Here is a 27,689-nt window from a genome sequence, read left to right on the forward strand (position 1 = left end):
GCCATCATCAACATCACAATGCATGTCTTCGTTGTTCAGGCACCGTGGGAAAAATCTCCTGGCATGACGAATCCAGGCTTGACATTGCTCAGCAGTTATATCACCACAAGCTTCACACATGGCTTGAAGAAGGGAGACATGCTCATGGGGATGGCGATCATACACCTTCCACCTCCATGTAGAGAAGAATTCCTCAATTGGGTTGAGGAAAGGGGAATATGGTGGAAGATAGAGTGTCATGAAGCGAGGATGTGTTTGAAACCATTCCTGAACCAGCTGTGCATGGTGGAAGCTGACATTGTCCCACACAACAACATAGACAATGTCTTCTCCCTGACAGGCCTGCTCCAGTTCATTAAAAAAAAAAAACTATCAGGTGTTCAGTGTTGTATGACCCTAGAACTGGTCTACAGCCTACCACACCATCTTCAGATATAGCTGCACCCATTGAGATGTTTCCCCCATGTTTTCCAGGGACTTGGATGGTAGCCCTTTGTCCAATAAGGTTACGTCCTCTGCGTCTAGTTTTTGCCAGATTGAAACCGGCCTCATCAACAAAAATATACTTGTGATGATTCACAGCAGCGTCCAGCTCCATCACCCTCTAAAATGATAATTTAGTTAGTTTTTTTTACAACTAATAGTTGTCAGTACTGTTACAGTAATTGCATGCCAGTTTAGTGTTGTACCTGAATATATTCTGAACACAGTTGTTTCACCCAGACATTGTTCCTCTCAAAAGGAACCAAGTAAATTTGTTTCATGGAAACCTGGTGCTTCTTCAAAAGCCGGGTAATCGTTGGAAGGCTAATTGATGGCACATTGGCAAAGGTGTCATTGTTGTTCTCAATAGCCTGTTTGATTTCAGACAGCCGTATGTCATTCCTTGCCCTGACCATTTCCACCACAGCCAACTCCTGCTGGTCAGTCAAAACACGTGGGCGACCACCACCAGGTTGTCTCCTGTTAATTCTGAGGACAATCATATACTGTCAATATTGAAGTATTACAAATTACATTACTGTAAACTGACAATTACATGTTGTTCATCTATACAATAGAGTACTATATTTTAGAAGTGAAGTTGCTATAGCAGACATACCAGTTTTCTTGGCGAAACGTTCTGATGATAGAGCTGAAAGTTGACCTTTGTAAATTAGGCTGTACCAACCTGGCAGCCTCAGCCATGGTAAAGCCTCTGTTAACCACATGGTCAACAATGATGGCCCGGACTTCATTAGAGATGATGGTGCGTTGTCTTCTGCCTACATTTCTCTGAAGACCACCTCTCTGTCGAGGAGCACCACCACCTCTTGCTCTTGCAGCAATGTGTAACTTACAAATGACCAGACAACAATCAGTCAAGTTGAAAATCCATGGACATAATGAAGGATTCATTGATTAAACATTAAGATCAGTTGAATTAAATGATAGACAAATGTATTAAACTGAATAATAAGAGGTGCAAATCAAAAATTTGATAGTGATAACATTATGAAAGGCAGTAACTGTAAACAAAACATTTATTTAGATGAAACACTTATTTTGTGTAGTGAAAAGGATATTTTGTCATTATGTGTATTATACTGACACAATTGGAAATATGCTGAAATGTTTGAAAAACGTGCACTTTTGATGATCTGTTGTGACATAAGTACTAAGAGTTTTGAAAATGTACCAATTGCTTGTGAAAACTGCGCCAAACCAATAAAAAAAAAACTGTAATTGCATATGCAAACAGCATATGCCATTAATATTAATTGCAAGGCACTGCTGTCATTCTGATCGAGAGCTGAGCCCCTCTACGTTTGAACCTAGAATCGCCTCTGTATAATATGTAAAACAGATGTTCGTAAGCCATGTTAGGCTTTATTCGTTTTTGAAATCAAACTTGTTTTTCCTCCTTTTAGACGTCATATTACTTTCTAAATATTTGTTTAGCGGAATGGATCAAAAGCCGTCAAGTCACACCTTCTCTTCTTGACTTTATTGCTGAAAAACCCCGCCTTTCTGGCACCTGAGTCGACGATTAAAACAACACAGATAAGCCTTTAGGTTTATTCCTCGTAATTCCACTTATAAAATTCCCTTTAATTCCACGACACACAGACTCTTAACTCCAGCACGTTTTGTTTTTCTTACTGTACCACCGGCTATCACTGCAACTTTCACTTAATTGATAGCTTTTTCATCTGAACGTTTACTCGATGCATTCATTACCGAACCCACAATTATTCTCGTTGTTTGAAGTGAAGTCATAAGCAAATACTGCCACCGTGTGGTAAAACCAACATTTGCTGATATGGACCAGAGCACCAGTTTGCAATCTTTAGGAATTATTTTGAGCATCCTTGGTCATCAGTAACTAATGGGGGGCAATTTAGCAAAATACCAAACTTCCCCCCTTATTAGATCCAATCCAACAGCAGAAACTACCGTTTATTATGTTTCTTTATATGTCGGAAATTTAAAGAAAGAAAAGTGACTGTCACACACTGGTCACCACTCAGTGCACCAGCTCACATGAAAATGATGGTTAAGAGGTTACAGGTGAAAGGTTCCGTGCACAGGTTGGGTCAACAACAACTTCAGCTGTTTTAAGTAGGCCTATTACCTGAGGGTTACAACCCACATGAACCCCCCTTTTCTTTTCCTGATGCATGCAGGGGAAAACAATTTTCTCTGCTTTTCATTTTGGAAACATATTCCTTCTTTCTGAGAGAAGTGAGACTGAAAGGAGACTATATTCTTCTGACTTGTGAAAACTTGCTTGGTGGGCATTTTAGTTAGAAGTTGTCCAAGACTAAACGGAAATTTGCAATACCGTGAAAAAGGTATTTCGTCTGTGAAGGTTCTCAGTCATCCACGTCGTCATATATTTCACATCGAGTCGATAAACATATTTTCAGAGATGGGTGTGGTCCCAGAACTTACAAGCACACTTGGCTAGTGTCGGCAAATGACAACGTGGTGTCTAGTCTATTGACCTATGCAGGGACGTGTGCAAAATTCACTGCTCAATAAACGGCGGTGGTTTTCTTTTTTTCTTCTTTTTTTTTGGCTACACGGAGCATGCGCAGACTGCAATGACGCGGTCTATTTAAACTACTGGTCCCCAGCCCAGTGTTTAGCTCCAGTACCAGGTTCGTGTGGCGTTTTCATCGTCCACAAAAAGTCCAGTCATGTTGGACAGATGCGTTTTTAAGACAGTGGTGTTTTTCCATTGCTTCTGTGATTCTTCTCTGTTTCTCATCCTCGAGTGAGCTAAAACTGGAGTTTCCTGTCCTGGAGTCTTCATGGCAGACTGATTCTTCCCGCAGGGTTTTAGTCTTTGCTGGTTCACTTACCAAACTTACAGTAAGTATGTGCACTTTGTATGCTTCCTTAGCCTGCAAATTTCCAGTTGCTGTACTGTTGAGCACGTTTATCTCTTGGCAGGTAATTTTGTTTCGCGTGTGCAGCTGTACAGAACTGAATCTGTGTGCTTTTGAAGTAAAGTTTCATTTAAGCTATTTTATTACAAAGGATATGCTTCTGTGTCTTACACAAATAAACAAGAAACAGAGAAATCACTGAACACTTCTTCGAAACAAGATGACTCAGGGACAATGAGAATAGAGATGCTGTTTATTTCAGTGTTGAGGAAAGATACTGAGTATTTAAACGACTTGACTATGTGAAGTCACCAAGCATCCCTTATGCTTTGTGCTCAGAAATCTTTGGTATGCAAGTGATGGTGATTAGATGAAAGCCAGCTGTTTGTTAGCCAACTGTTTGTTAGCCAACTGTTTGTTAGCCAACTGTTTGTTAGCCAACTGTTTGTTAGCCAACTGTTTGTTAGCCAACTGTTTGTTAGCCAGCTGTTTGTTCGCCAGCTGTTTTACTGGTTTTGGCCTTTTGCAGCATCAAACATTTTCTTGCGGCCCTCCATGCCTGACATGGCCTCCACATTCTTCCTCCAGTCACTCACCTCCACTGTCTTCTCCTGCAGCACACACAGAATACATATGAGAGATATGATTTTTCACAGTTTGCCACTCATACTTGGCGAGAACATCAGCAGAAGACCTGATGTGCACATCTTGTGCACAAGGGGAGTAAATGATTATCTGTATTAATTTCTTTTTTTTGCCCAAAGCATCTCCTGTCAGTAGCTGTGTCTGTATATTTTACTTTTCTTTCTCATGACTTCACCTTTTCTGTGTCCTCCTTTTTGACGGATTTTAGGTTAGCTCGCAGATCCAAAGAGACCTTGTGTTTAGAGCCCAGTAGGGAGCGCAGGATGGCATCAGCAGAGACCCTCACCCTTCTCAGGTTAGGTCTCTTGAACTTCCCTCGCAAGTCCAATACCTTGATGTTCAGGTCTTTGATCTAGAGGTGATAATTTGACATAAACCCCTTACCTTTTATCTGAAGCCAAAATAAGATATTATAAAGTGACATACAGATATATATGTATCTATTTGATGTTGATATATACATTTATTTTAGTTTTTAAGTTTTGCTACAGTTGTGTTTTTTACCTCTCTGGTGTTATGCAAGACCTTGGCTTCAATATCATAGCGCTCCTCGTCCACCACATCTATTCTGGTATGCAGCTCCTCACATAATATCTGCAAAGTTAGATCATTTCCCCGTAATGTCCTGAGATGAATAGCTGAGTTCTTGACAGTGTAATTTCTGTAACCACACGTAACTTTAGTCTGTGGGTGGCAACAAAATGATGATGAATGTTAAATGGTACCCGTAGCTCTGCTAAGGAGAGGCCACCGGTCCGTATTGGAGGAGCTTTTTCCTCCAGAAACTTTGCCTTTTGCTCGTCTTTTTCTACAATCTCCTGCTCCAGTTCCTCCTTGGCCTTGGCTACCATCAAGCTCTGAAACACGATACACCAAGTAAATGTAATTATTTGATCGATCCTTCTGAGTGAGATATTATTGTGTGCCAAATGCTGCAGATTACTCACCTTCAGCATGAGCTTGCGAGAGGCTGAGATTTTAGATTTCCTCTGCAAAAAGCACAGTTTCTTTAATCATATTGTGGCATTTTATTAGTCTACAGTAATGCTGATTGAAGTGGCTGTTTTTGAAGCATTAGTAAGTGTAAATATATTTAGTTCAGTCTTACCTCTGGTCTGTTGGTTGAAACAGAAGGCCAACATTAGTGCTTTATTATTGATGACAGGAAATTCAATTCATTGTAATTCTTGACTGCTCCTGCCATGTTTAAATTATATTTCTACGGAAATTCTATTTACTGTTTGTAAATGATCCTCTCAATCGGCAATTAAAATAATAATAGAAACTCAATATACTTACGCTTTCTCAGGCATCTTGACTATTCAATTCCCCCTGGAAGACAAAAATAAAACCTTTTGTTTTTGAAGTGCTTGACAGTGGGAACCACTGAAAGACACAATGGGTGAGTCAATGGTATAGTGTTAAAAGACTTACCGGTAAAGTATACATTAGAGATATCCCAAGGCCTGTTATACCAGATTCTTTACGACAAGTGAGGTCGGTTATTCATGAAATTGATAACGGATGACAAAACTTTACTTTATCTAGCAATGTTTTTTTTATTTTATTAAATTTATCAGACATTGTTACTTTGTGCTCATTGAGCCTCCTGGATAAAATCATCTAGTTGCCTCTCAGTGCTGATAACAATGAAAGGGAAGTGATGGCAGACATGGAAAAGCATGCCAGGCCCTCGACATGGCAGCCACTCCTGATAGCATTTATTTCCCACTTTCCCCCTCACTGCTTTGTAGCATCAAGACACAAATATAGACTGGCTCTATAAATCTTAGAACATCCCAGACTTAAACTGCATGACTGATGTTCACCAAGTTATATGACACATATATTCTTTTTTCTCCATCGATGGTGTAACATATTGTGTTACAGTACTTTGTTGTTTTAATTTATAGCCATGCAGATATTTAGCTTATAGCCACATTAGACAAAACAAGCAGACACCCTTCATAATTTATTGTCTTGAAGTAAGCAGTTTGGCCTTTTCTTGCTTAAGGGAGTGAACTGAATCTAGTTGCGGATTACAGGTTTCTATTGAGCTACTGAACAGTGTTAGCAGATCAACAACTGGGAGTGCTTTGTTGTAATGCTTTAAAAAGAGCAATACATTTCCTGCTATTCAGGTTATTTACTGTTTGACATATTTGTTATTTTTATGGTTTATGAAAAACAATTTTAAATTCTTGCACAAGAAAAGAACTATCATGATTTGCTTTTCTTCCTGTAGGTAATTGAACTTTAAATCTTTGAATGTCAGACTACTGATCAAACTCAACCAAAAAAAGGAGTTGTCACCTTCGGTTCAGGTAACCTGTAATACATGTCGTTTTGTTTTTTTGTTTTTGTTTTTTTAAATTATTATTACTTTTTGCTATTTGCTGAAATAGACCAAAGTATTATCTGGAAAAAAAATATTATTTGATCTTTTCTTAAATACCAGCAGTTTATATATTGGTAATAAAATTATATATTGAAAATTAATATATTACAAAGTGAAAAAGAACAGGGAAAACTACACTGGCTAGTATTCTGTGTAGAAGGAAGACTATGCCATTACCTTTCTTTGCTGATGTTGTGGATGCAGACAAAGACGAAGTGATGGAGAGAAGAACAGTGAAACATTTATCTCCAGCTCCCTTTTGGCCCTCCTCTCTATCACAATAAGACTTAAATAGAAAAACACACACACACCATAAGAGGGGGTGGTCTCAAGATAATCGTGCCTGTGCTGCTTGTGTTGTGTTGACAGATCACCGCTTTTCTATTCTTCATAATAATATGTGTGAACTTTAATGTGTGGCAAAGTGGCATAAACAACATCATTCTGAATAAATTTTTCATCTTTAGTCTGTTTTTACAAAAGTAAATTATTTAAAATTCTAGGCGGGATCAGTTATTGTTTTCTTCTGACATTTGGTCAGAGTTTTGTGTATACCTCCTCATCACCTCAGTTAAATCAACTATAAAGCAGCCTACAGTCTGTCTTGTTAGTATAGATGATTTTCTGAGGTTTTCTGTGGCTGTTGAAAGAGATACTGGAGACTTGCCATGTCCCCTTTGAGACTGAAGGGCCCCATTGGTCTGATTAGGATAATGGCTGCAGACAACATTAAGCCCTTGGTTTTAAGACAGGAATGCAGTTTCCAGTGTTCATTTGGCCACGGCCTCACAACTAAACATAGACAAATTGCAACACCGTGTGATGCTGCCACTCTTTGATACTGGGTCTCGGTCTGCAATTGTGTGCATGCTTTGCATTTGGGGGTTTGTGTGCTCCAAGCAAAATAAAAACACAGATGAATATGGCTGTCTTTGTGAACACACATTTGTGTGCTCAGTTCACACTCACAAGGACAGTAAGTCCTTAAAGTAATCCATGAAATTATTTGTGTCTGGGCGATGTTTGTGTTACCGACATACTCTCCACTTAGTACAACAAACATGAAAGTCCAGTTTGAAAGTCAGTCATGTACATAATAGCCTAACAAAGTCCTAATTTGATACAGCAGCTTTGATCTAGAGTTCACACAGAGAGCCGGATATAACCATCCACAGAGCCTAAAACATGTGGCTGTAAATTTGCTAAAGCCTAGATCTGCTGGATAACGGGCACCACCTGTTGGTCGCATGTGACCAGAAGTGGGGCACTATATTGTTTCCATATATGCTGTCAATATCAGAAACTGCAGCAGCCAGAAAGGATAGAGGGTGGTTGCCATGAGTTTGCAGTATAGTCAGTCAAATGGCTACGCGCATGTCCAGTGGACATCCTGACTGCTGGAACACAAACAGTTATTTGACAAAGTAACTATGTTGAAGCTCTGTCAAGTATGGGACACAAACAGTCATCTTTAATCAGAAGACTCTTAAATTGATGGTTGTATTTGTTTGATGTGTTGCTTTTATAAAGGGGCAGATCAAAAGGCAAGACTGGGACTTGGGACAGCCCAGGCCTGTCACCCAGTGATGACTGAAAGCTGGGAAAACATTTAGTTTTTCAAAACTATGGCAAGAGTACAATGTGTTTGTACTCTTTCAGTTATAATTCAAGCTGTGTCTTATTATTATTTATTTATTATTTTTGAAGCAAGGATGTGAAATGGACTATGTAGGAAATAATCTTTTGCTCTCACTAAGTCAGGACTCAATCCCTGCATCTGATTTGAGTTGCCCTCCTAGCTCATGGCAGCTGATTCTGATTCCACAGCATATATGGCAGAATCGGCAGTCCTGTGAGTGTTTGTAGCACTGTTTCCAGGAAGCAGGAAGGATAAATACAGATGAAAAGGGATTATGTGGTGTACATTGCACTAGTCTCTGGGTGTTTTCTGGGTTTTTTTTTTTTTTTTTTTTTTTTTTTGTTTGTTTTTTTCTAAGACAAAAAACTTTAAAATGTCAACCGAATGATTCAGGTTTTATTACTGTGTATGTGGATAAACTGCCAGTACTTGTTCTGTAAAGTCTGATATGACATAGAACTGAGTGCCCTGTCACTGAGTGGTCACATGATGGCATATTCCCTTCTTTGCTCTTGGATTTTTAATGTGATATGGTAGTGTATAACAAGTACACCAACATTACGTCAATATATGGAGAAATTTAAAGACGGACCTATTGATAATTGAAAAATGCATCTTATTGTGATGGAGTGCTACTCTGTTGCTTTCTACAGAAACTGGCTTAAGGGGATCTGTGGGGTTTTCCTATTTAACACAAACTGCTGCACCATTAAAATCACAGACGAGGGATGTGTGATTGATAATGCTGTCGATTCAAAAAGTTTGAGTACTGACTCTTATCTGTATGTTACCACCCACATAAACATTGTTCCAAAATGGCACAAATCCCTACGGCAATGGCACTCCCAAACAACACACAACAAAACACTGGTTTTAAGAAACAGGACTGCAACTGCCACCAGACTGCCAAGAAAGAATGAAGGAGAGAATAAGTTCAGTCCATAGCAGACACCACAGGAAACCCTCAGCTGCAACTGGATCGCCTACACAATATTAGCCATAACATTCTGGTGACTAGTGCATATTTATGTAAGCATAGCAACAAAATGAAAGAGTTGCGCTTTTCCCTGTAACACTTGATGTTTGCGTGACTTTCTGCTGTAGTTTTGTTGCCGATGTGACTCACACATCTGTGGTGGTGGTACAAATACCACCACCACAGCTGCATAGCGCTTTGGCCAGTGTGCCAACTCCTCGGTGCAGCCAGAGATGGGGCTGAATACTATGGCTCTGTTGTTCACCACAACAACTGGCATGTTGTTAAGTTAGATAATCATTTAGAAAGATTGTCAAGCACACTTGAGATCACATAAACATGCATGCTGATTTAATCAGATCTGAGTAGCAGATAAAAAAACAACAATGAAAAACTTTGCACTACGACAAGTAAGGAAAACTTTCAAACTTACTGTTTGCTTTTGCCATTAAATTTATTTTGTGTTAGAGCAAGAAATGCATTTCTTAAGATATTAATTATAACATTCGGCAGTAAGAAAAGCTTCAGCACCAATGTAACTGAGGCATGATTTAAGACTGTTTTCTCACAGTTGTCAGTGTATAATTTCTTCTTTTGTTCTTGTTGTCTATTATTTTTAGATGTTATTTAAATTTAGCACTCGATAAGCCAAGTTGCTTTTGTGTACATGTTCTAGTGCTGTTTAAGCCAAATTGTTAACTACTCAGTGAGTGCACACGAATTAGATGTCAGTGTAACATTTGTAGATGTGTTTGCTACACTTATGTCAATGTAGCAAATGTAATCAGGTAAATAGAATGCAATGATTTGCAAATCTCAAACTCACATTTTATTCACAACAGAAAATAAAAAACATAGCAAATGTGTAAACTGAGAAAATGTACAAATTTAAAATAAAATGTGGTCATTTTGAATCTGACAGCAAAAACATGTCACAGCCTTGTCCCAAGCAAGTTGTGACAGGGCCGTGTTTACCACGGTGTACCAACTCGTCTTCCTTTAACGGTCCATACAAGTCTGGAACTTGTTTCTGTAACCTCTGTATTTGCACTTCTTTGGATAATAGAGGTTTAACCTGCATTTGTGGATGACACAGTGAACTGTGTTGAGAGACGATGGTTTCTAGAGGTGTTCCTGAGTACATGCAGGCAATATCTATGACCGTTATGTTTTTAATGTCGTCCCGATGAGTTTACTGATGATCACATGATTCCAGTACTGATTTTCATTTTTGTCCCTTGGACACAGATTTCTTCAGATTCTCTCAATCTTTTGATGATGGTATATTACTTTCTGGTAAAATTTCAGAATGCTGATCATCAATTTGTGGATGCAGTGTTTTCCAGATTGTTGAATTTCTGTTCCTACTGCTTTGTGTTTTTTAGTCTTACGTTTGCACTTCCTTTGCTGTCGTGATCCCAAATTATTTGAACGATGCTGCTGCCAGCAAATTCAAAATGAAAAAGTAAAATGCCTCATTTTAAGCATGTAATGCCTTTTCTGTGTTCCATTGTGAATAAAATATAGATTTATGAGATTTGCAAATCACTTCTGTCCATCTTTATTTATAACACGTACACATCCCAACTTTTTTTGGACTTGGGGTTGTATACACTGGAGTCTAATGCAACATCAAGTAAGGAGCAGACTTTGCTTGGTGAATATTTTCAAAGAGCTGCTGATGTGTGCTTCTTTCATTTTTCATTGCCTGTAGCTAAAGTGAAAGGGCAAAGTGAAATAAGCTTCATGTTGACTGAGAGATCCCAGAAGCTGTGATATCGGAGCCCACCAGATGTCAGTCCCAGGTGAGCTAAGGCTTCAGGCTTTACTGGGAATGAGCAAGAGCGCCTGCACCCTGACCAAAGCCAAAACCCTTTGGACCAAAGTTCTTTGCATAGCAACCTGTAAAGGAAATTAAAATGAATGAGAAATCCTGTGCATAATTTGTATATAGAATATAGAACTAATGCTGGAATTATGAGCTTGATAAGGATATCAACATTTAAGCATATAAAATATTAACTATATACTGGGAAATTATAATTTTATTGCTGTTTGTCAAGGGTTTACTACGAATGCACTTAGACGTTTTTTTTAGAACTGAGAAAGGCCTATAGTGGACCATTTTGCAATGCATAAACGTGTTAGTGCTTTCTGATGGAAGACTGAAGGAATGTGTGGGAAAACATATTCTTAATTGTCTACTGAAATGTTCCTGTTATTAATGAATATCGCACAAAGTGTTGGATTGGCCTCATTGATCATTGAATATTGGATTGGCCTTACAGTCGTAAAATCAATTAGGCCTGTCATTAGAATTGGTGTTAATTTAAAAAAAAATTAAAAAAAATGAATGCATAAATTTAATGAAATCTTGGTCAATGTGTCAGAGCTGCTGCCATTTGAGCATCTGTCTCAAGTAATTTGGCAGTGGACATGCAGTTCAACTCAAACATACCAGAGATATCATAGTGATTTTCAATGTTATTTTGTCTTTTTACTCAGTTGAGTGACTTTGAACAGACAGATGGGAAGTGTTTAATATGCTTTATTATTTTGTCAGTTATAAACTGACATGTCAGTTTATGTCTTTATTTGGTAATTAAAATATGGTAATATAATATAAATGTACTATACACTTATTACACAAGAAAAAATGGCATTTTCTATATTTAATCAGTTTGAACCCGGGGATATTTTTGTCTTTTAGATAATACTTTTATACACAAACCTTTACAGTAGATCTCCCCATCTCTATCAGCAAGGGTTGTGGACTCCAGTCCTTTTCCACATTTGGCACAGCGAAAACAGCTCTTATGCCATGACTGAAGAGACATGGAAGAAATGTTTTAAATCGTCATCTACTTTTATTTTGAAACAAGACTGCACATTGAGACTGCAGCTTTTCTCTTTCTTACATTGCCTCCCCCAATAACCTTCTCTGCTGCATACACTGTTTTCCCACAGCGTGGACACACATCTGAGCCTCCTGCTTTCTGGGCAAACTTGGAGGAGTTGGGGTTATTTGTGGGGCGATGAGGAGCTTGCCTGCCATTAGAAGAGAAAGAGGGGGGGGGGGGGGGGAAAGCTTTTCATATGGAATTAAGAAAAAAAAAATCAATGTATTTCTTTCCTCGTACTCATCTGTCATTTAAGCTTTAAATACAGAACCTGAAGAGGTTTGGTGTGTTTTATTATATCATGTGGTAAATCAAACATACATAAAATATTAGTCTTTGTTTTGATTATAGAGTTCTTTGTTATATATCTGAATGTTTCAGCAGTTAAAGAAAGGAGGAAGTTGTTTTTCTCACACTTCAGGCTTGATTCCAAGACCCTCTCCCGTATCCATACTCAGCGTGCCAGCTCCACCTCCGTAGCCATAGCCTTTTGGCCCATATTTCTTGCCATAGCAGGATTTGCAGTAGATCTCATCCACATGAACAGCCACAGTTGTGCTGTCCAAGTTTTTCTTACACACCACTTAAAACAGAGATAAAGGGAGAAAAACAAATATACACATAGTTTTCTTTCGTTAGTTCTCAAGCATCTACAGCACGAGCTTATCTTTCAAAAGCAGTCACCCACCACAAGCCGCCATTTTTTTTTTAAAAACAGATGTTTAGCTGTGGCATACCCACAAAGTCTGTGTGACAGAAGGGAATGGTGTACACCACAGTGGCAGTCTCAGATAAATACTGCTCAGTGTTTGAGACTGAGTGTGTGTACCTTCCTTCGCCATAAAAGGAAGCCCAAGTATTTGTCACATGTTTGCAGTGGATCCAAATAAGGACTGAGATGTCTTAGTGAAAAGCTGTGGATGCTCACTTTACTCCTGTGATGCCAAATACTCTGCATTCCCGCCGGGCACTTCTTATGATTTAAAGAAGTTGTTGATCAAATGATTCGGATTACCTTAAGTTCTCAATACTTACTGCACAGAAAACAGGATTTATGCCAGCTCTTTCCCTCACACTGCACTTCCTCAGCAAAGTAGACAGGTTTCTGGCAGCAGCCACACTTATTTCCTCCCCCTAAAGGCATTCTGCAAACACACAGGAGAGCTGCTTATGTATATTTCTCATCCATTGTATATATAATGTTCAGATCATTCTTGGTCAGTAGACAGAGGCCTTCTGCAGCACTTGAGGCTAGATACAACAATTCCTATAAAAGGAGAAGCACCAGTTTTCTCTGATATATTGCTCTTTCTTCTGTTTTCCAGTTTAAGCCTGCTGGGTTGAGTGGATAACAGAAGGGCTGTTCAGACCTTATTGTAAAATGCAAAGTATCTTGCATTTTTTTAGATAGCACTAAACCAGCTTACTCAGATAAAATGACGTGAGGCTCTGTATAAACACCACATCAATATCGCTCTGGGTTTCAAAAATTCAAAGCATTTTAATGGCAAACACACTATGTGACATTTCAGATATGCCTGGTTCGTGCTATCATACACAGAGAAATCAAATAATCTACTTTTAATTTGTTTTGTAGTCACAACAGCATTGTTAACAACTTTTGATGATCCAACATTGTTTTGTTTTTTTATGTATAGTTAATTATTTCTAATCACACATAAAATTGTCTCAAAAAATGAAAGTTTGTTTGAAGGTATTTTTAGATATTAAACAGCAGTTATTTCTTATTGGATGCCAGTGCTACTGATGCTCAGGAAAAGCCTCTTGACTATTTCTAAATTGTATGTCTACAGTGCTTCTTTTACGTTATTATATTTACTCCCAATTTAAAAAAACAAAAACAAAAAAACCCCAAACATTTCAATTTCAAGTAAAACTTCCATCGTGCATTTATTGCTTGCACAAAGTAAAGACAAATTTGTGCTGCAGCGTGAAATTGTATGATTAAGTGCTGAGATATAAAAAATTATTCAGATTTATCTTACCCGTAACAAGTCAAAGCGACGCTCCTCTCAGTGGGTGTTTGATGAAACAGTGAGACAGCTGAGCTGAGAAGAGACACTTGTTAGCAGAGAAACAGAGGGAGGCCCATGTTGAAGTGAGGGAGGAGCTGTGACAAAAAGACACGGAGGGAGAGAGATGCAGGGAGGAAGAGGAGGAGGAAGATAATGAGTAGTTATCGAGAGATGGGAGAGAGAAGGAATGAAGATTCACTGTCGTGGCATGTGTTTTATATTGTGTTCTTGAATCAAATTGCTAAATGTCTGCAACTTGTAAGTTTGCACACTCGTTGTCCCAAGTGGTAAGAAGAGGTAAAAGGTTGAATTTTGAGAGCTTTGAGAATTGAAAACTGATATAAATATTAGATAAACATCATTTAATGACTTATTTTTAAACACACACACACATGGTCAAAGCAACAGAGAGACAGGGCTTATATTGTTTGCACATGTGCAGAGGAGGAATAGTAGGTATTATGGGTAAAGGATGTTGAATATGGAGCTGCCAGGCAAGAGAGAATGATTAAGACCTCATAGAAGGATGAATGTGGTGATGGAGGAAATGCAGAGGGGTGGTGTGACAGAAGATGGTCCTGAGGATAGAGTGAGATGGAAGCAGATGAGCTGTTGTTGACCCCTAAAGGGAGCACCTGAAAGAAGAACAAGAGGAAGAAAGGCAGGGCAATGGAAATGCTTTTATTTTTCAAACAATGTATTTCAAAGTACATTACATAAGCAAAGAAAATCATTAGAATATAAAAAGACTGAATAAAATTCTGAGAAAACTAAGCAAGATATAAAGTACATCCTCCACAAGTCCCAGTGACAAAAAATATATGTTTTAGGTTTACCTTCTTTGTAACCATAGAAGTAAGATTGCACTAGAGAAACCAACAATTAAATGGCACAAAAGAGCAGCAGAACTTTTCATTTAGCTGTGTGATTTGGCAGGAATAAAGAAACCCATTAGAAATATTTATGAACCTTTTTTTTTTTTTTTTTTTTTTAAATAAAAAAAATGAAATCCATTTGTCTGCCATGTTGTAGCTGAGAGCAGCTTTAATTGTTTTGGTTCTGACTTTAGATAAGAGCATTACTATTATTCTTCAGGGAGAAAGTCATTTGTGTTTGTTTAAATGGGAAATGTGCACATCCCAGTTTTTGTAGTGCTTGCACACATTCCTTCTTTCAGATAAGCATGAATAAAGGATAAGGTTTGTACTGTTTCCTTACAAGGTGTTTTACTAAAGAGATGCAACGTTCGTTTTCCTTCAGTAATTTCTTCAAAGACATCATTGAGTTTAAGTGATTGATGCAACTTTGTGGGCAGTAGTTTAGATATTTCTCTCGAGTTGCATTTAGTTCACATGTACACTATATGGACAAAAGTACTGGGCCACTGACACATTACACCTACAGGAGCTCCTTGGCCATGAAGCTACTGGTGCACAGTTTTTGTGCTGATGTTAATGCCAGAGGAGGTTTAGAATTCTGCTGTTGAGTCAGCAGAGCGTTGGAGACTTTTATGCACTATGCGTCTCAGAACTTGGAATCCCCACTTTGCTGTGGTTCCTAAATGCTCCCACAATAATAACGCTTACAGTTTGTTGTTTGTTGAAATATAAAATTTCATAAAAGCAACAGACATTATGTGAAAAAGAACTGAAGCTAAACATGTCTGTACGTCTATTAAGGCAGACTAGCAGCTTTGCTTATTGTGGCATGTGCATTTACCTGCTTCTGCTTTAAGAACAATTGCCGACATTTTGCTGCTGATCTTGTGCACTATGACATTCAACAATTGTAGAAGGCATTCCCCTTCTTGGTGGAAAAAAAAAAATGCACGCATGACCTTTCAGACGGAAGAGATTGATGCATGGTATGATATAAATCATCCCACTGTTCAGTAAATCATAACACAGAGTCACAGTTTCTTGTATTTTGGATTATTTTTCATTCATTCGTTCATTCGTAAACATGATTGATGCTAGGTTCAGATATCTCCCTATGAAAGAGACAGATAAGGAGAAGTGAAACCGATATGGAGATTACAGCCGATGCAAGGAGAGAAGTAAAAGCCAGCAGATAGTGATGCTGTGCCTTTCTCCCTCCCTCTAAGCCCTCCAGGCTCTTCACCATCATACGAAGAGACAATGATGAACTCAAGAAGCCTATTTATAGCCTGCCATTGGCTAACACTAGCCCTCTGTTTCTGCTCTGTGGACATCCGCCTTGGCTAGTTGTAGAGTATGTGTACATGTGATTAGGCTCATGACAGAGAGGGAAACAAGAGGAAGAGAGGGGTGGAGTGACAGCTACTCAATGGATTAATCCAGAGGAAGAGCACAGACTGAGAGGGAAAGCATGATAAGAGGCAGTGACGGAGCTGGGCTGTGGTCCATCCATCAGTGTGTGGAGGAGCAGTGATTGCTCTTGAAGTCTCATGGAGGAATTTGGTCCTATTTTAAAAACAAAACAAAACACCTGACTTAAATCCAGCACTTCTTTGCTAATGATCTTGCTTTTGGCAACATTTCTTGGAGAAGCTTTGCCAGTTATCAGGTGAGGAGGAAGAGGTGAGCTGACTTCACACTGAGAATGTGTTTGTGTTGTGTTGGTGTGTTTGGCTGGATACACAGCAGTGTTTCGTATTCAACTGATTGATATTCATAGTTTGGTTCATGTTGTCATGTGTTACTTCTGCCAAAACAACCTCATGTAGCCTAATTTTTTCCAGTTTTTCACTGGTTGTTTTTGTGTTTGTTTTCATTTCACTACTTAAGATTAAACTGTTTAGTTGAGGAATCTATAAAAGTAATCTGTCATTTTAGAAGCAAAATGCCCCAAATTTACACAGCTGAGCTTCTCTAATGAGAGTACTTTCTGGTTTTATTTCACCTTATATCTTTAGTTTAAACAAGCGCTTTAATATGTTACCTTCACCTTTATAAATTTTTATGGCAAGTTTTTACTTCTTGCTGACCTTTTCCACACCATTTAATCAAACAGAGAAAAAGGAAAAAGACATTAAAAAAAGAAAAGGAAATAATAAACAATATTGTTTAGTAATTTTCTGATTAACTTCCTTAAATATTGCATTTAAGGATCAGACTGATGCACAAGTCATTGGTTGCACTAGGCGCCCTTTTCGGCACATTGAAAAGTGTATTGAATTTGAACTTTTTAGCAGTAAACCTGTTCTCCCTCCATTCTGAATCTCTATTATTTTGTGTGAGAAAGCAAAAATAGCTTTTCAAACACAAGTAACCAAAAGTGTTTGCAATGTTTTGTCTAATGTCATTAGAGCAGATTAGGATGGAAAAATATAACCGTGATTTGTTCAGCAAAAACCTTGGATGCATTTAGGGTGGGGTGGGAATGAGATAATTGTGTTTAGAGGGATTTTTGGCAGGATTTCAGCACTGAACAATCCTCTCTGATTCAGGGAGCAGCAGTTTGATGTTTTACTGAATCCATTGCAAAGTCCTGCTTTGCAGCACGCACTGTGGCCATAATGAGAGGCGTAGAGATGTAGCTACACGAATTAGCCAGCAGAGGTCACATATGGGCAGAGCTTATGTTTGAGACACACCCGTTTTTCTGTCTGTGTTATATGTGCTGTGTGCTGATGCAAAAGGTGACAAGGCTTATTATCTGACGCAGCACATGCAAGCATCAGAGTGTGAAGTGCACAGTTAATAAGACGATGAAGGACTTTTTTTTTATCATTGCAGTTCACTTGAGATGTTTGTACCTGCTTGTAATACTACTGATTGTTTATCTTGCCACCTTTAATTAAGCTGTGACTATGTTCAGCCCTGTGCGAGGGATCTTATAATGTAGATAGTAATTTGCATCTCTCAAGGTCAGACAGCAAACGTGTGGAGTATCTGTGCAGCGTGAGGATTAATTACAGTTTTCTGAAAATTTCTGCGTCCAGCCAGTGCACATCTTTGACTGTAATCCTCACTTATCTCCTGTTTAAGACTCAGACACAGAGGACATAGGGGTCTAATTTCTAAACTGCCACAGTCTATAATCTCCCCTTGTGAACTTAAGTCATCCTGCAGAGCGATTTAACTTCAAGGGCAGGCAATTTTCTCAAATGTGCGAGAATTATGGCGTACCCCACCATCAAATCACTCATTGCCCTCTGTCTTCACACCCGTTTGAAGTGTGTAGTTTCATTGCTTTCAGCACAGGTTAATTTTAGTTATATTCCACTACATGTCCTTAGCCTGCACATATTCAACCTTGTAAGCTGATCATATGACTCGCTTTCTAATATTTGGTTGTACCACACAGAGAGGGGTGTCTTAGTCACAGTTTGTAATCCCAGCCTTAAATATTATGAGGAAAAAAATGTGTGAACCCATGCTGTCACCATATCATCGCTCCTCCTGTCATTCTTTTTTTTTCCTGAGCTGACACCTCTGAGCCGGCTTCCTTTGGCCCAGATTCTCAGTAGGGGTCGTGCTGCCTGTGCCCCGTAGGCAGCCAACTACAAACATGCATTGACAATTCAAATTAGTCCAGTTCACTGGCTCTAGCTGTGACTCAGGACATTGAGCGCCAGGCAGAAAAGATGCATACGCAACCCGCCAAGCTATGCAGTGACAGAAAGCGCCAGAGATTACTAAGTGCAGAATATGAGGCTGTTTTATGAGTGTTTCACCAGGTATATGACCCAGTTTAAGCTCAGCACTTTTGTTCAGAAAGACTTGGACTGGAACGGTGCCAGGTCCATTTGCAAGTCAGAGAGAGATCGCCTGGTAGCTAAGTAGTCCCATCCACAGGCACCAGCAGCAGCTGAGGATGTGTCTAGAGTATTGTTATGCAAGCGGGAAGAGAGCAGTCCCACTTTGATCCAGGCATCGGACAGAGGCTGAGATGCTTCAGAGCTGGAAGCTGCTTCTTTGGTGTTCTGGGTATTTGCATACCGGACAGTAGACTTCCACAGGACTTTGAGCACATGGGCTGCAACGAGGATGGACTGATGGAGGTCTGGAGATATTGCTCATCACTCAGCATCCACATGTTCTGAGCTTGTTAGCATTTCATTAAGTTTTGTCAGCGTCAATTATAGGTAAGTTTGGGTTTCTTGCTTAATAAATAGAGAAAACAATGTCCGTTTAATAATCCGTTATAATAAAAATAGACTAGCAAGAAATATGCTACCTGTTAAATTATTTTGAATTAAACTGGACTTGAAATCATTTCGTTAATACTAGCTTTTTATTTCCTGTTCTCTCTAAACATCTCAGTTGAATGATTCTACTACCATAAGTGCATTTTGATGTAGTATTTGTTGAGCATGCGAGGAATCGGCACACACAGTCCTTTAACAGCAGTGTCCTGTGGAGAGATTTCTATCATGTGTATGACAAAAAAGAAAAAGAGCCTGAGGGGAATAGGACACAGTCAAACAGCTCAACTAATTCCTGCAAAGATTTTTATTGTCCGTGCCTTGTACAGGGAGTCATATGCCTAGCAAATGTCTGGGATATACTGCTGACTCATAACTGTTTGTGCTGGAGGCTACTTCTGCGTCAGGCTCATCCATATCACTGCTAATCTACTAAGTTTACACTGAGCTCCAGTAGCCTGTGATTATTCGTGATTTGGTTTTTGATGTCCTCATCAAAGACTGAATCAATATGAGCTCTTGTTTCAGTGCTGGAAGACAAGACTTCCTTTGAAATTTAAAGAGTTTTAGTTTTAAGGAGGGAAAAATAATGAAATATATCATTTTATCAAGTCCGTGTGCTAATATGTTGTGTGATTTTAATGGCTGCTTCAATGCCAATAGGCCTAGATTCAGCAGAGTATTTAGCAGCCCAAAATTCAAGATATTTCTTTGAGAGGCTGATATAAATTCAAATATTGGGTTTATTGCACTGAGCTCATTGAGTTCTTTTCATTGACCAGTAATCCAACTGAAAGAAAATATCTTTATAACTGTTTACAGCTTTTCATCTCCAAATGGCCAAAACTCAGCTACAGTTTCAATGGCAGATTAAAACAAAAACAAGCAAACAAACAACTTCTCAGATGTTTAATGGTTTCCCAAATGATATAGAAAAACTCCTCCACAATGCAGTGGAAAACAAAGAAATTCCTGGAGACTCTGTGAGGTGGTTGTGTAAGCTACATGCTGCACTCATCATGCTAACGTACTGTGTGCATGCTGGCACTTCCACTATGCTGATGTTTAGAAGGTAAGCTTCAGTATCTTAGTGTAAAGTGTTAGATTGCTAACATTATGGGAATAACATTAGTTGGGCAAGAATACGATGAGGATTATGAATCCTGAAATTACTGGGAGTCAAACTGCTGTCTGGTAAGAATGTGCCTATCTGTGTAACATCAATGTGATGTTTAGAGGGATAAAAAAACCAAGAAAAAAATCTGACAAAGCATGCTCTATCAGCACTTTTTTTTTTTCTTTCAATTTGGTACTTGGTAGTGCTTTTCCGCAGACACATGCTGGTCTGTACTAAACAGAACTGAAGTGCCATTCAACGTGAGCATGCACTAATGCATACAGTGCAAACCATAAAGTAATTCAATTCTACAAAGGGAGTCCATACATGGGGCTTGGCATAACACTATAACACTAATGGTGGGTGATGTCATTCTAAATAAAACAGATCTAACATGTATGCAACGTGAACTTAACTAATTTCAGAGTTGCTGGATTATCATGACACAACACAGAAACAGTCGTCTCTGGTGAGACATTTATTATGGTGATTTTTATAAAATGTAGCTAAGGGCATATTTTAGCCTCTTCCCGGGAGTACCCATCATGTACAAGACTTTCAGACCTGCTGCATTTGCAGATGCCTTGTAGTTTCCTTTTCATCATCCTGTCAAAAGAAGTAGCAGTGTAGGCATTCTGGTCAGTGAGCTACTGAACACTAAAATAGCTCATTTTGAGTTACAAATACCATCAATAACAACGACAGTTGTGGTGTAACAACACACGCATGCACAATGACGTTATGATGGGATGTTTTCAAATGCTGGAGACCATGATGTTCAAAGGGAGATTTATTTATTTATTTTCCCTTCTTGTAAATGCCACGTCTCAGAGCGTCCTGAATCCAGTGTGTGTGTGTGTGTGTGTGTGTCTGTGTGTGTGTGTGTGTGTGTGCGTGTGTGTGCGTGCGTGCGTGCGTGTGTGTGTGTGTGTGTGTGTGTGTGGTTTGGAAAATCTCGTCCGCAGACACGCTCCAGTAGCAGACATGTTCCACCTTGGCTAACCGAAAATGACATGTATGCCGGCTTCGGAAAACTTGATACATATTTTATGTGTTCCCTATAAAGCTGTTATATAATAATGGGTGTTCAGAATAAACCTTTGTCAGAGCTCAGACATGACAAGGGGTGACTTCTCCCATTTTGTGCATGTTCTAGCTTTATGTTGTTTATGCAGGGTCAGTGATGGCTGCCAGGGGAAGCATGCCAAAGATGGCAATCGTGGGCTGCTTCTGGGTGACATTGTCAGGCTGAGCTGTGCACTCACATACGGTTTTTCTGGATCATTTTTATGTAAATGGCGTGGCGGAAAGATTAATGCATGTCATGACTCATTCTAATTGCTTTTTGTTAAAGTGTACACATATAAAAATAAACAAATGATTGTTTTGACTAAGAAAACCTCCAGGAAGAGCAGCGCCTCAGTTTTAAGTCTTCTGGTTACAATTTATGTCGCTGTTGTCAGCTGCTGAGTGACATGTTGCAGGCACGCTGACCTAGGGAGGTTCAAATTCTTTATTAAGCATTCACAGGACGCCACATTGCTGGATGTGTGAACTGTGTTGAACATCTGGCAGCTGTGGAGGTCTCTTGCTGGCAGGTATGTGGCTGAAGCAATGGACTGTGTTTTAAGTTAAACAGTATCACCAGTTTCTGGGAAAAGAACACAAACTCTGAACCCCACATGTGCAGTAGCACTGGGACAATGCATTATAAGAGAGAACTGTATAACAAAAGCACGACTGTTTCACTATTTTTTTGTGTTTCACGTGGAAACCTTAGCTGTTTGTGGAAAAGGTCAGTTTGCTGACTTGACAGGCTTCAGCTAGGATTATGCTAAGACCCTACTAGGAGGAAAGCTCAGCCTTGTTTTAATCTGGACTGATAACACTGCAAGATTAAGAGGGTTAAAATTTCCATGAGTTTTTGTTCACCAGTGTTAATGTACACAGTTTTCACTGCAACTTTGTAAACTGTTGTAAGCAGTTTATTCCTTTCTGGCTAAAGGTGTGTTGTAGTTAAGCGAATTCTTAAATGAATGACAACTACCATACATGTATCATAGTGAAGCACCTTGTCGTACGGTACAATTTTCAAGTTTGTGTCAAGAGAAAGGAAAAGAAAGCCCTGGCTTTACTCTGCCTTTCATTTTACTGCTGGCTATTGTGACAAGCTGATTGTGGTGACAGCTTTCGGGAATGGCATGAGCAGATGCTCAGTCGGTCATATCAGATGTGACTTTGACTGTGGCAAGTGAAAGAAGGACTTTGGTGATTCTGAGTTTGACCATGTAAAATAAATGTCTGCAAACTAAAGACTGTCACTGGCAAACTATCTGCTTTATTGTACATGGTATGGTGTAAGTTAGTTCAGTGTAGTCAGTCAGTCATCAATCATATAGTTTCAGCAGAATGTGGATAAAGAAAAGAAACTTGTAAATCTTTTAACCTCAGGCAGCCTGGAAGATGAAAGTAACAAATCATGTCTTACTTTCTTATGCATGATCTGAATCACTGTTTCTATTTTGGGTGTTGCTGGATTTTGGTCCATGATTAAAGTATATTTTTGATCCACATTTCCCCTCCTACCTGTTCTAATAACCCAGTTCACAAGGCTGTTGAACCATCACAGACAACTGCCCACACTTAGACTCATCACGGTGCTGCAGCATGCAGGGCAAACGTTTTCATTTTTCTATAGGAGTTTCTGTTCACCTCAAACAACCGTGTCAGTTGCATAACAGCTGCATAACTACAGCAGCAGGTTGTTTTAGTGCGCTTAAGGGATTTCACAGCTGAACATACCGCACTGCTCATAATCCTTCAGGGCTGTGTATACTTTTGTTTGTTGTAATTCAGATAAATTAAATCATTTATGTCAAAGAGGCAACATGATGTGGCATGTCTACATGATATGACCTCACTCACTGTTTTTTAAACGACAACTAATTACTAAATAATACAATATGTTACTTAATTACTTCTTGGAGAAAGTAATTTGCTAAACTACCCGTTACATTACTTCCAGTTTACTTCATAGGATGTCACATAATTGCCAGTTAACAATATAAACCGTAGGCTGCAGTCCCACATGCCACACAAATCTCTATCCTAATGAGGGCACACATCCATTCTTTCTTTTAGTGTATATGTATGAACACTGCAAAGCTGAAAGCCAGTTCAACACAATTACAAATTGATTGTCACTGTAATTCTACTATAGAAAGATGTACAGGTAGAAATGCAGGCCACAATGCTGCAAACCGAACTTACTGCCTTTGTGACTTGTTCAAGTTCAGGATCAGGCTGCTGGATTGAAGTCAACATAGACTCAGCTTTGTCATCACTCCGGGTTATTGGGTTGCTTTGTGTTAGCATGCTGTCTGTGTGGATATTTGGAGCCGATGCTCTTTCTCAGCATCTGCAATATAATGTAGCTGTTTCTATTCTGGATGCAGCTTGCACTTTACCATCATGCGCCTGTTCCCCCTTTTTTGTCCTCCTCCATGCGCAGCAGGCACGTGCAGGGGGGGGGGGGCTAGAGGGGCTTGAGCACCCGCCCCTTTCCTGATGGGTGCCCAAAGTGCCCTTTTGTTGAGGCAACTTTTTAAAAAAAAATTATTATTATTATTTTTAATGTGTGTGTGCGTGCGGAGTCCTGTCTGTGCCCCTCAACAATAATATTTAACTATTAATCAGAGTTTTGCTAAATAAAAGGATCTGGCTTACATCAGTCACATGATCACATTTAACCAATGATCGCCCTTGACGGCAGAACGCGCTGGTTACGAGCCGGGAACGAGCTCACAAAGAGCACGCGCATTTGTTGCGGTCCGGAGCTGTAGGAGAAACACAAGTTAACTCAGAGACACAGACTGATGTGACAAAACCAGGAAGTAGGTGTACAGCGTACACTGTAGTGTATAGCACCCAGGAGTATTAGCTTATTACGTACACGTTGGTAAGTTGTCTTGTTGCAAAGAACGAACTGAAACAAACGAGCGTGCTGTGTGTGCAGCAGCGTGACAAACATTACCTGTCCTTTTATTAACTGCACAAGTAGTGCTGGTCATAGCTGCTGGCTACCTGTGTAAGGCTGTCATGGGTCTGTAGCTCTGTCACCGTTTTAGGGAACATATTTAGTTTTAAAGTAAGTTACAGAGCTTTTCCTGCCTTTCTGGAGGGATTATATTTCACTAAAAACGATCTAATATGCATGTCCACATAATCTTTACATTTTGTTATTATCTCATGACACTTGTTTAATCAGCTACCATCTCTCCTATGGACTTTTTACTGTCTACAGTCTCAGATCAACACAGCCCTGCCCTGCAGCACTATCCACAGCAACCCCTCAACAGCAACATTGTACCCATCAGGTAAAACATCGGCTACGTTTGCTTTGCCTTGTTGCCCATATTAGATTCTTGGTGAATGTGTGTTGTTGTTATTCACCCTGTTTCAATGTGCCCCTTTTTAACTTTGAGCACCCGCCCCTTTAAACCTCTCTGCACGGCCCTGATGCGCAGGAACCAAAATCAGCTCATAATAGCTCAAGTGCGCAGAAAATTACTAGAGATGGCACGATACCACTTTTTTATGTCCGATACCGATACCGATATCATAAATTTGGATATCTGCCGATACCGATATGAATCCGATATAGTGTTTTTTAATCAACAAAACTGTTTTTTAAAATATCTTGCTGCATTTTGCAAGTCTGCAAGTTCATACTCAAGTTTAAAACAACAACTACACTAAAGCTATTCTGTTATACCTGTATACAAAAAAAATATTTCATAGTTCAGCAATACTGATCAATCTAATAAACTTAGACCTACACCATCCTCCCTATTCTGGTATTTTAAAGAGTACTTAGCGTAAATATTAAGCAACCTAACTAATAGGGTTCCAACTCCCAGCAACAACAAAAATAAATAAATAAAAAATAGGGAACCACCCCTCACACTCCACCTCATGATGCTTAATCAACGTAATCAACCTTAATTTGATGCAGTGTGAAAAAAAATGCACAGAAATCAATTATTTTTCAAGAAATATTAAATAGATTCAACATCTTTCTTCAACAAAATTGCAGACTGCACAGATGGTACCTTCCCAAATGAAAATGTACTATAGCTTACTAGGGTATATATATTAGACTTAATAGTCACTATATACAGTAATTGACTTCTATTCATTTTACATCAAATTAAAACTTTGGGTGTCAGATAATTATTTATTAAAAGCTCGACATTTTAAATGAGAATAAGAAAGAAAAATATGTCTTTGTGCCCCCTTTTCCCAGTTAATGCCCTATCGGCCCCCCTGGCTAAACTTTGCTAGATCTGCCCCTGCACAGTTACCAGCCGTCAGCTACGTAGAAAAAGATCCTCGAGTAGAAAGTAATATTAAATAAATTGTAACAACAGCTTATCAAGCTTAAACGTGCTGCTGTTGTCCAGCCGCTGGTTAGCTCTTTCTGGCGCAAAGTGGACCAAAAACAAACAAGAGAGACTCACGACAGAAAAGCCGATCAGCTGATCATTAGCAGTTTCACGATTGAAGTAGCAGCCGGAGAGCGAGAGGCAGTCGCTCGTTAAGCTTAACGTGGGAATGCTTTACAAACATTCAGAGATGGACTTACACACGTGCTTTACTTTTCTCGGGGATAACTTTGTCGGAGATGAAATGCCAGGTTGCTAGCGAAGCTCCAAATGCTATCCAGACCACCGACAGGTCCTGCATGCCACAGCTGCTCTATCACGTGATGCATACTGCTCCGACGTTCTGAGGCGAGTTACGGCGTGTTGCAAGTTTTGTGAGGTGCTTTCGTGATATTTAATGGATCGGATTACATTTTTTATTTTTCTCCGATATCCGATCCAGTAATTTAGGTCAGTATCGGACCGATACCGATACGTAATATCGGATCGGTCCATCTCTAAAAATTACAGAAATTAGAGCCCTATTTTATACATGGCACTTGCAGTATCTGTAAGAACTGCTGCTGACAGTTGCATCCAACAATCACTTTCATCTTAAGCTTGTAATCAGTCCTCTGATCCCTTATTTGTAGCATCAGAAAGTTTTCCTGGATGCCCCCTAGGTAATTCCACTATAGGATCCAGTACACTGAAAGGAATTTAGTTCAAACTCCATTTATAAAGAAATAAATGAACAAAAAAATGAATAGTTTACACTTGAAAGTATAACAAGATAGTCACATTTTATCCAAAAAAAAATCTCTGAATTGACATTTTTTGGTAGAAGGAATCATTATATACTTGCTGGTTGTGGCGATTATTCCTTATCATGAAATCATAGGGTTTTTGAGCACTTGGCAACATATGTTTCTGCCTCATGAAGGCATTGCATAATGGCTCAGAATTTGACATCAATGAACTGCACAAATCATTAAAGCTAGCAAGATAATCACTAAACGTAAGGTGATAAACTACAAGCAGACCCATGCCTAAATAAACTACTATTATATGCAGTTAACATCTCCCCAATACATATCCATTACAGTTCCTCCCCTCTTCATCTCTGCAAGCCACGCATTGGTCGTTGACAAGAAATGCATAAAAATCAGTGCAGGGAAAATATGCTGGGATGCAACTATGAAATACTGTTCAGTACTGGGAGTTTTACTTCATTCTAATAGGATTAGTAAGCATTTATTTCGCCTATTTGGCAAGAACATGAATGTATTTGATGCTCATTTATAAGGACAAGTGCTCCACTCAAGCTTTAAAACATATAGATCAATACATCACCAGTGGCCGATAATATGGACTTAATATGTAACTTTTTAATGCTGTTGATCCTGCCATAGCATTACTGACCATGGTTAATTACATAAAGTGACTAATAAGGGTAAATCCCTGGATTAATGCACTTGCCTAAATGTCCCCTCTAATCTCAACATCAAAACAAAGTACAGCTTTAATAAAAAAAAAGACAATATGTCAGTAGTTAATAGTTTCATGGTAACATTTCACTAATTGAAGAACAACAAATATCTACAAGACTAAATGAAGTGATGAGAAGTTGGAGATCACAAAACTCACTTTACATAACAATGTACATGCCTTTCTATGTAAGCAGACACACGGCTGATGAGTGCTCCTGCAGAGTGCTATAAATGTGTTAGTCAGTGTGATGGATTGAGGAGGGATTACTTAACTATTGTGTTGAAATTAGGGAGGTGATGTGATCGCTGAAAAACTTGCAGTAATTCCCAAAATAGAAATACGGCGAGTTTTTCAGTTGGGCACTTAAACAGTTGCTGTAAATATATTAGATGTTCACAAAAACGTGTTTGAAAACAAATTATAATTTGTTCTTAAAATTAATTTGTCATCAAACACACAGGAATAAAATGTGATTTGTTTTTTATATGATAGATGCATAGAACCACAACATCTAGTACTCATCATTTGTTAAAATTTACATCTTCCATATTACTTAAAC

At 39.0% G+C, this 27,689-nt stretch overlaps 3 protein-coding genes across 4 annotated transcripts in view; 1 reads left to right on the forward strand and 2 right to left on the reverse strand.

Moving 5' to 3' along the window:
• Positions 1–3,611: 3,611 nt before the first annotated feature.
• Positions 3,612–5,093, reverse strand: tnni1b (troponin I type 1b (skeletal, slow)). Its single transcript, XM_080301145.1, has 5 exons — positions 4,967–5,093; positions 4,745–4,876; positions 4,524–4,613; positions 4,195–4,371; positions 3,612–3,985 (listed from the first exon to the last, which is right to left on the reverse strand). Exons 1-5 carry the CDS (start codon positions 4,973–4,975, stop codon positions 3,881–3,883), a joined length of 513 nt encoding a protein of 170 aa, XP_080157271.1. The 5' UTR covers positions 4,976–5,093; the 3' UTR covers positions 3,612–3,880.
• The window catches only part of nav1b (neuron navigator 1b), an 83,786-nt gene continuing 60,314 nt past the window's right edge, over positions 4,218–27,689 (forward strand). Inside the window, exon 1 of one of the 2 annotated variants that reach the window (XM_080301141.1) lies at positions 4,218–4,314. The gene's annotated coding sequence lies outside the window, so the exon portion shown is untranslated. Of the gene's footprint in view, positions 4,315–18,899; positions 19,040–27,689 lie in introns of those variants that run through there. The other variant, XM_080301143.1, reaches the window with a different exon arrangement.
• On the reverse strand, positions 9,468–14,065 carry csrp1b (cysteine and glycine-rich protein 1b). Its single transcript, XM_026167012.2, has 6 exons — positions 13,939–14,065; positions 12,968–13,077; positions 12,347–12,515; positions 11,951–12,080; positions 11,764–11,857; positions 9,468–10,934 (listed from the first exon to the last, which is right to left on the reverse strand). The coding sequence occupies exons 2-6, from the start codon at positions 13,074–13,076 to the stop codon at positions 10,858–10,860; spliced, it is 579 nt and encodes a 192-aa protein (XP_026022797.1). The 5' UTR covers position 13,077; positions 13,939–14,065; the 3' UTR covers positions 9,468–10,857.

Source organism: Astatotilapia calliptera, chromosome 5 (genome assembly GCF_964374335.1).
Source record: "Astatotilapia calliptera chromosome 5, fAstCal68.1, whole genome shotgun sequence".
Lineage (NCBI taxonomy): Eukaryota > Metazoa > Chordata > Actinopteri > Cichliformes > Cichlidae > Astatotilapia > Astatotilapia calliptera.

What these genes read in the sequence shown, in the direction of transcription:
- tnni1b (XM_080301145.1), bottom strand. An exon ending in TCTCCTTAGCAGAGCTACGG is followed by an intron (nt 4,614 to 4,744) that starts GTACCATTTAAC and finishes CTAACTTTGCAG; the next exon opens with ATATTATGTGAGGAGCTGCA. An exon ending in TCTTGCATAACACCAGAGAG is followed by an intron (nt 4,372 to 4,523) that starts GTAAAAAACACA and finishes TATCACCTCTAG; the next exon opens with ATCAAAGACCTGAACATCAA.
- csrp1b (XM_026167012.2), bottom strand. Translation starts at nt 13,076, where the DNA reads ATGCCTTTAGGGGGAGGAAATAAGTGTGGCTGCTGCCAGAAACCTGTC. An exon ending in TAAATCCTGTTTTCTGTGCA is followed by an intron (nt 12,516 to 12,967) that starts GTAAGTATTGAG and finishes CTCTGTTTTAAG; the next exon opens with TGGTGTGTAAGAAAAACTTG. An exon ending in CTTGGAATCAAGCCTGAAGT is followed by an intron (nt 12,081 to 12,346) that starts GTGAGAAAAACA and finishes TTCTAATGGCAG; the next exon opens with GCAAGCTCCTCATCGCCCCA.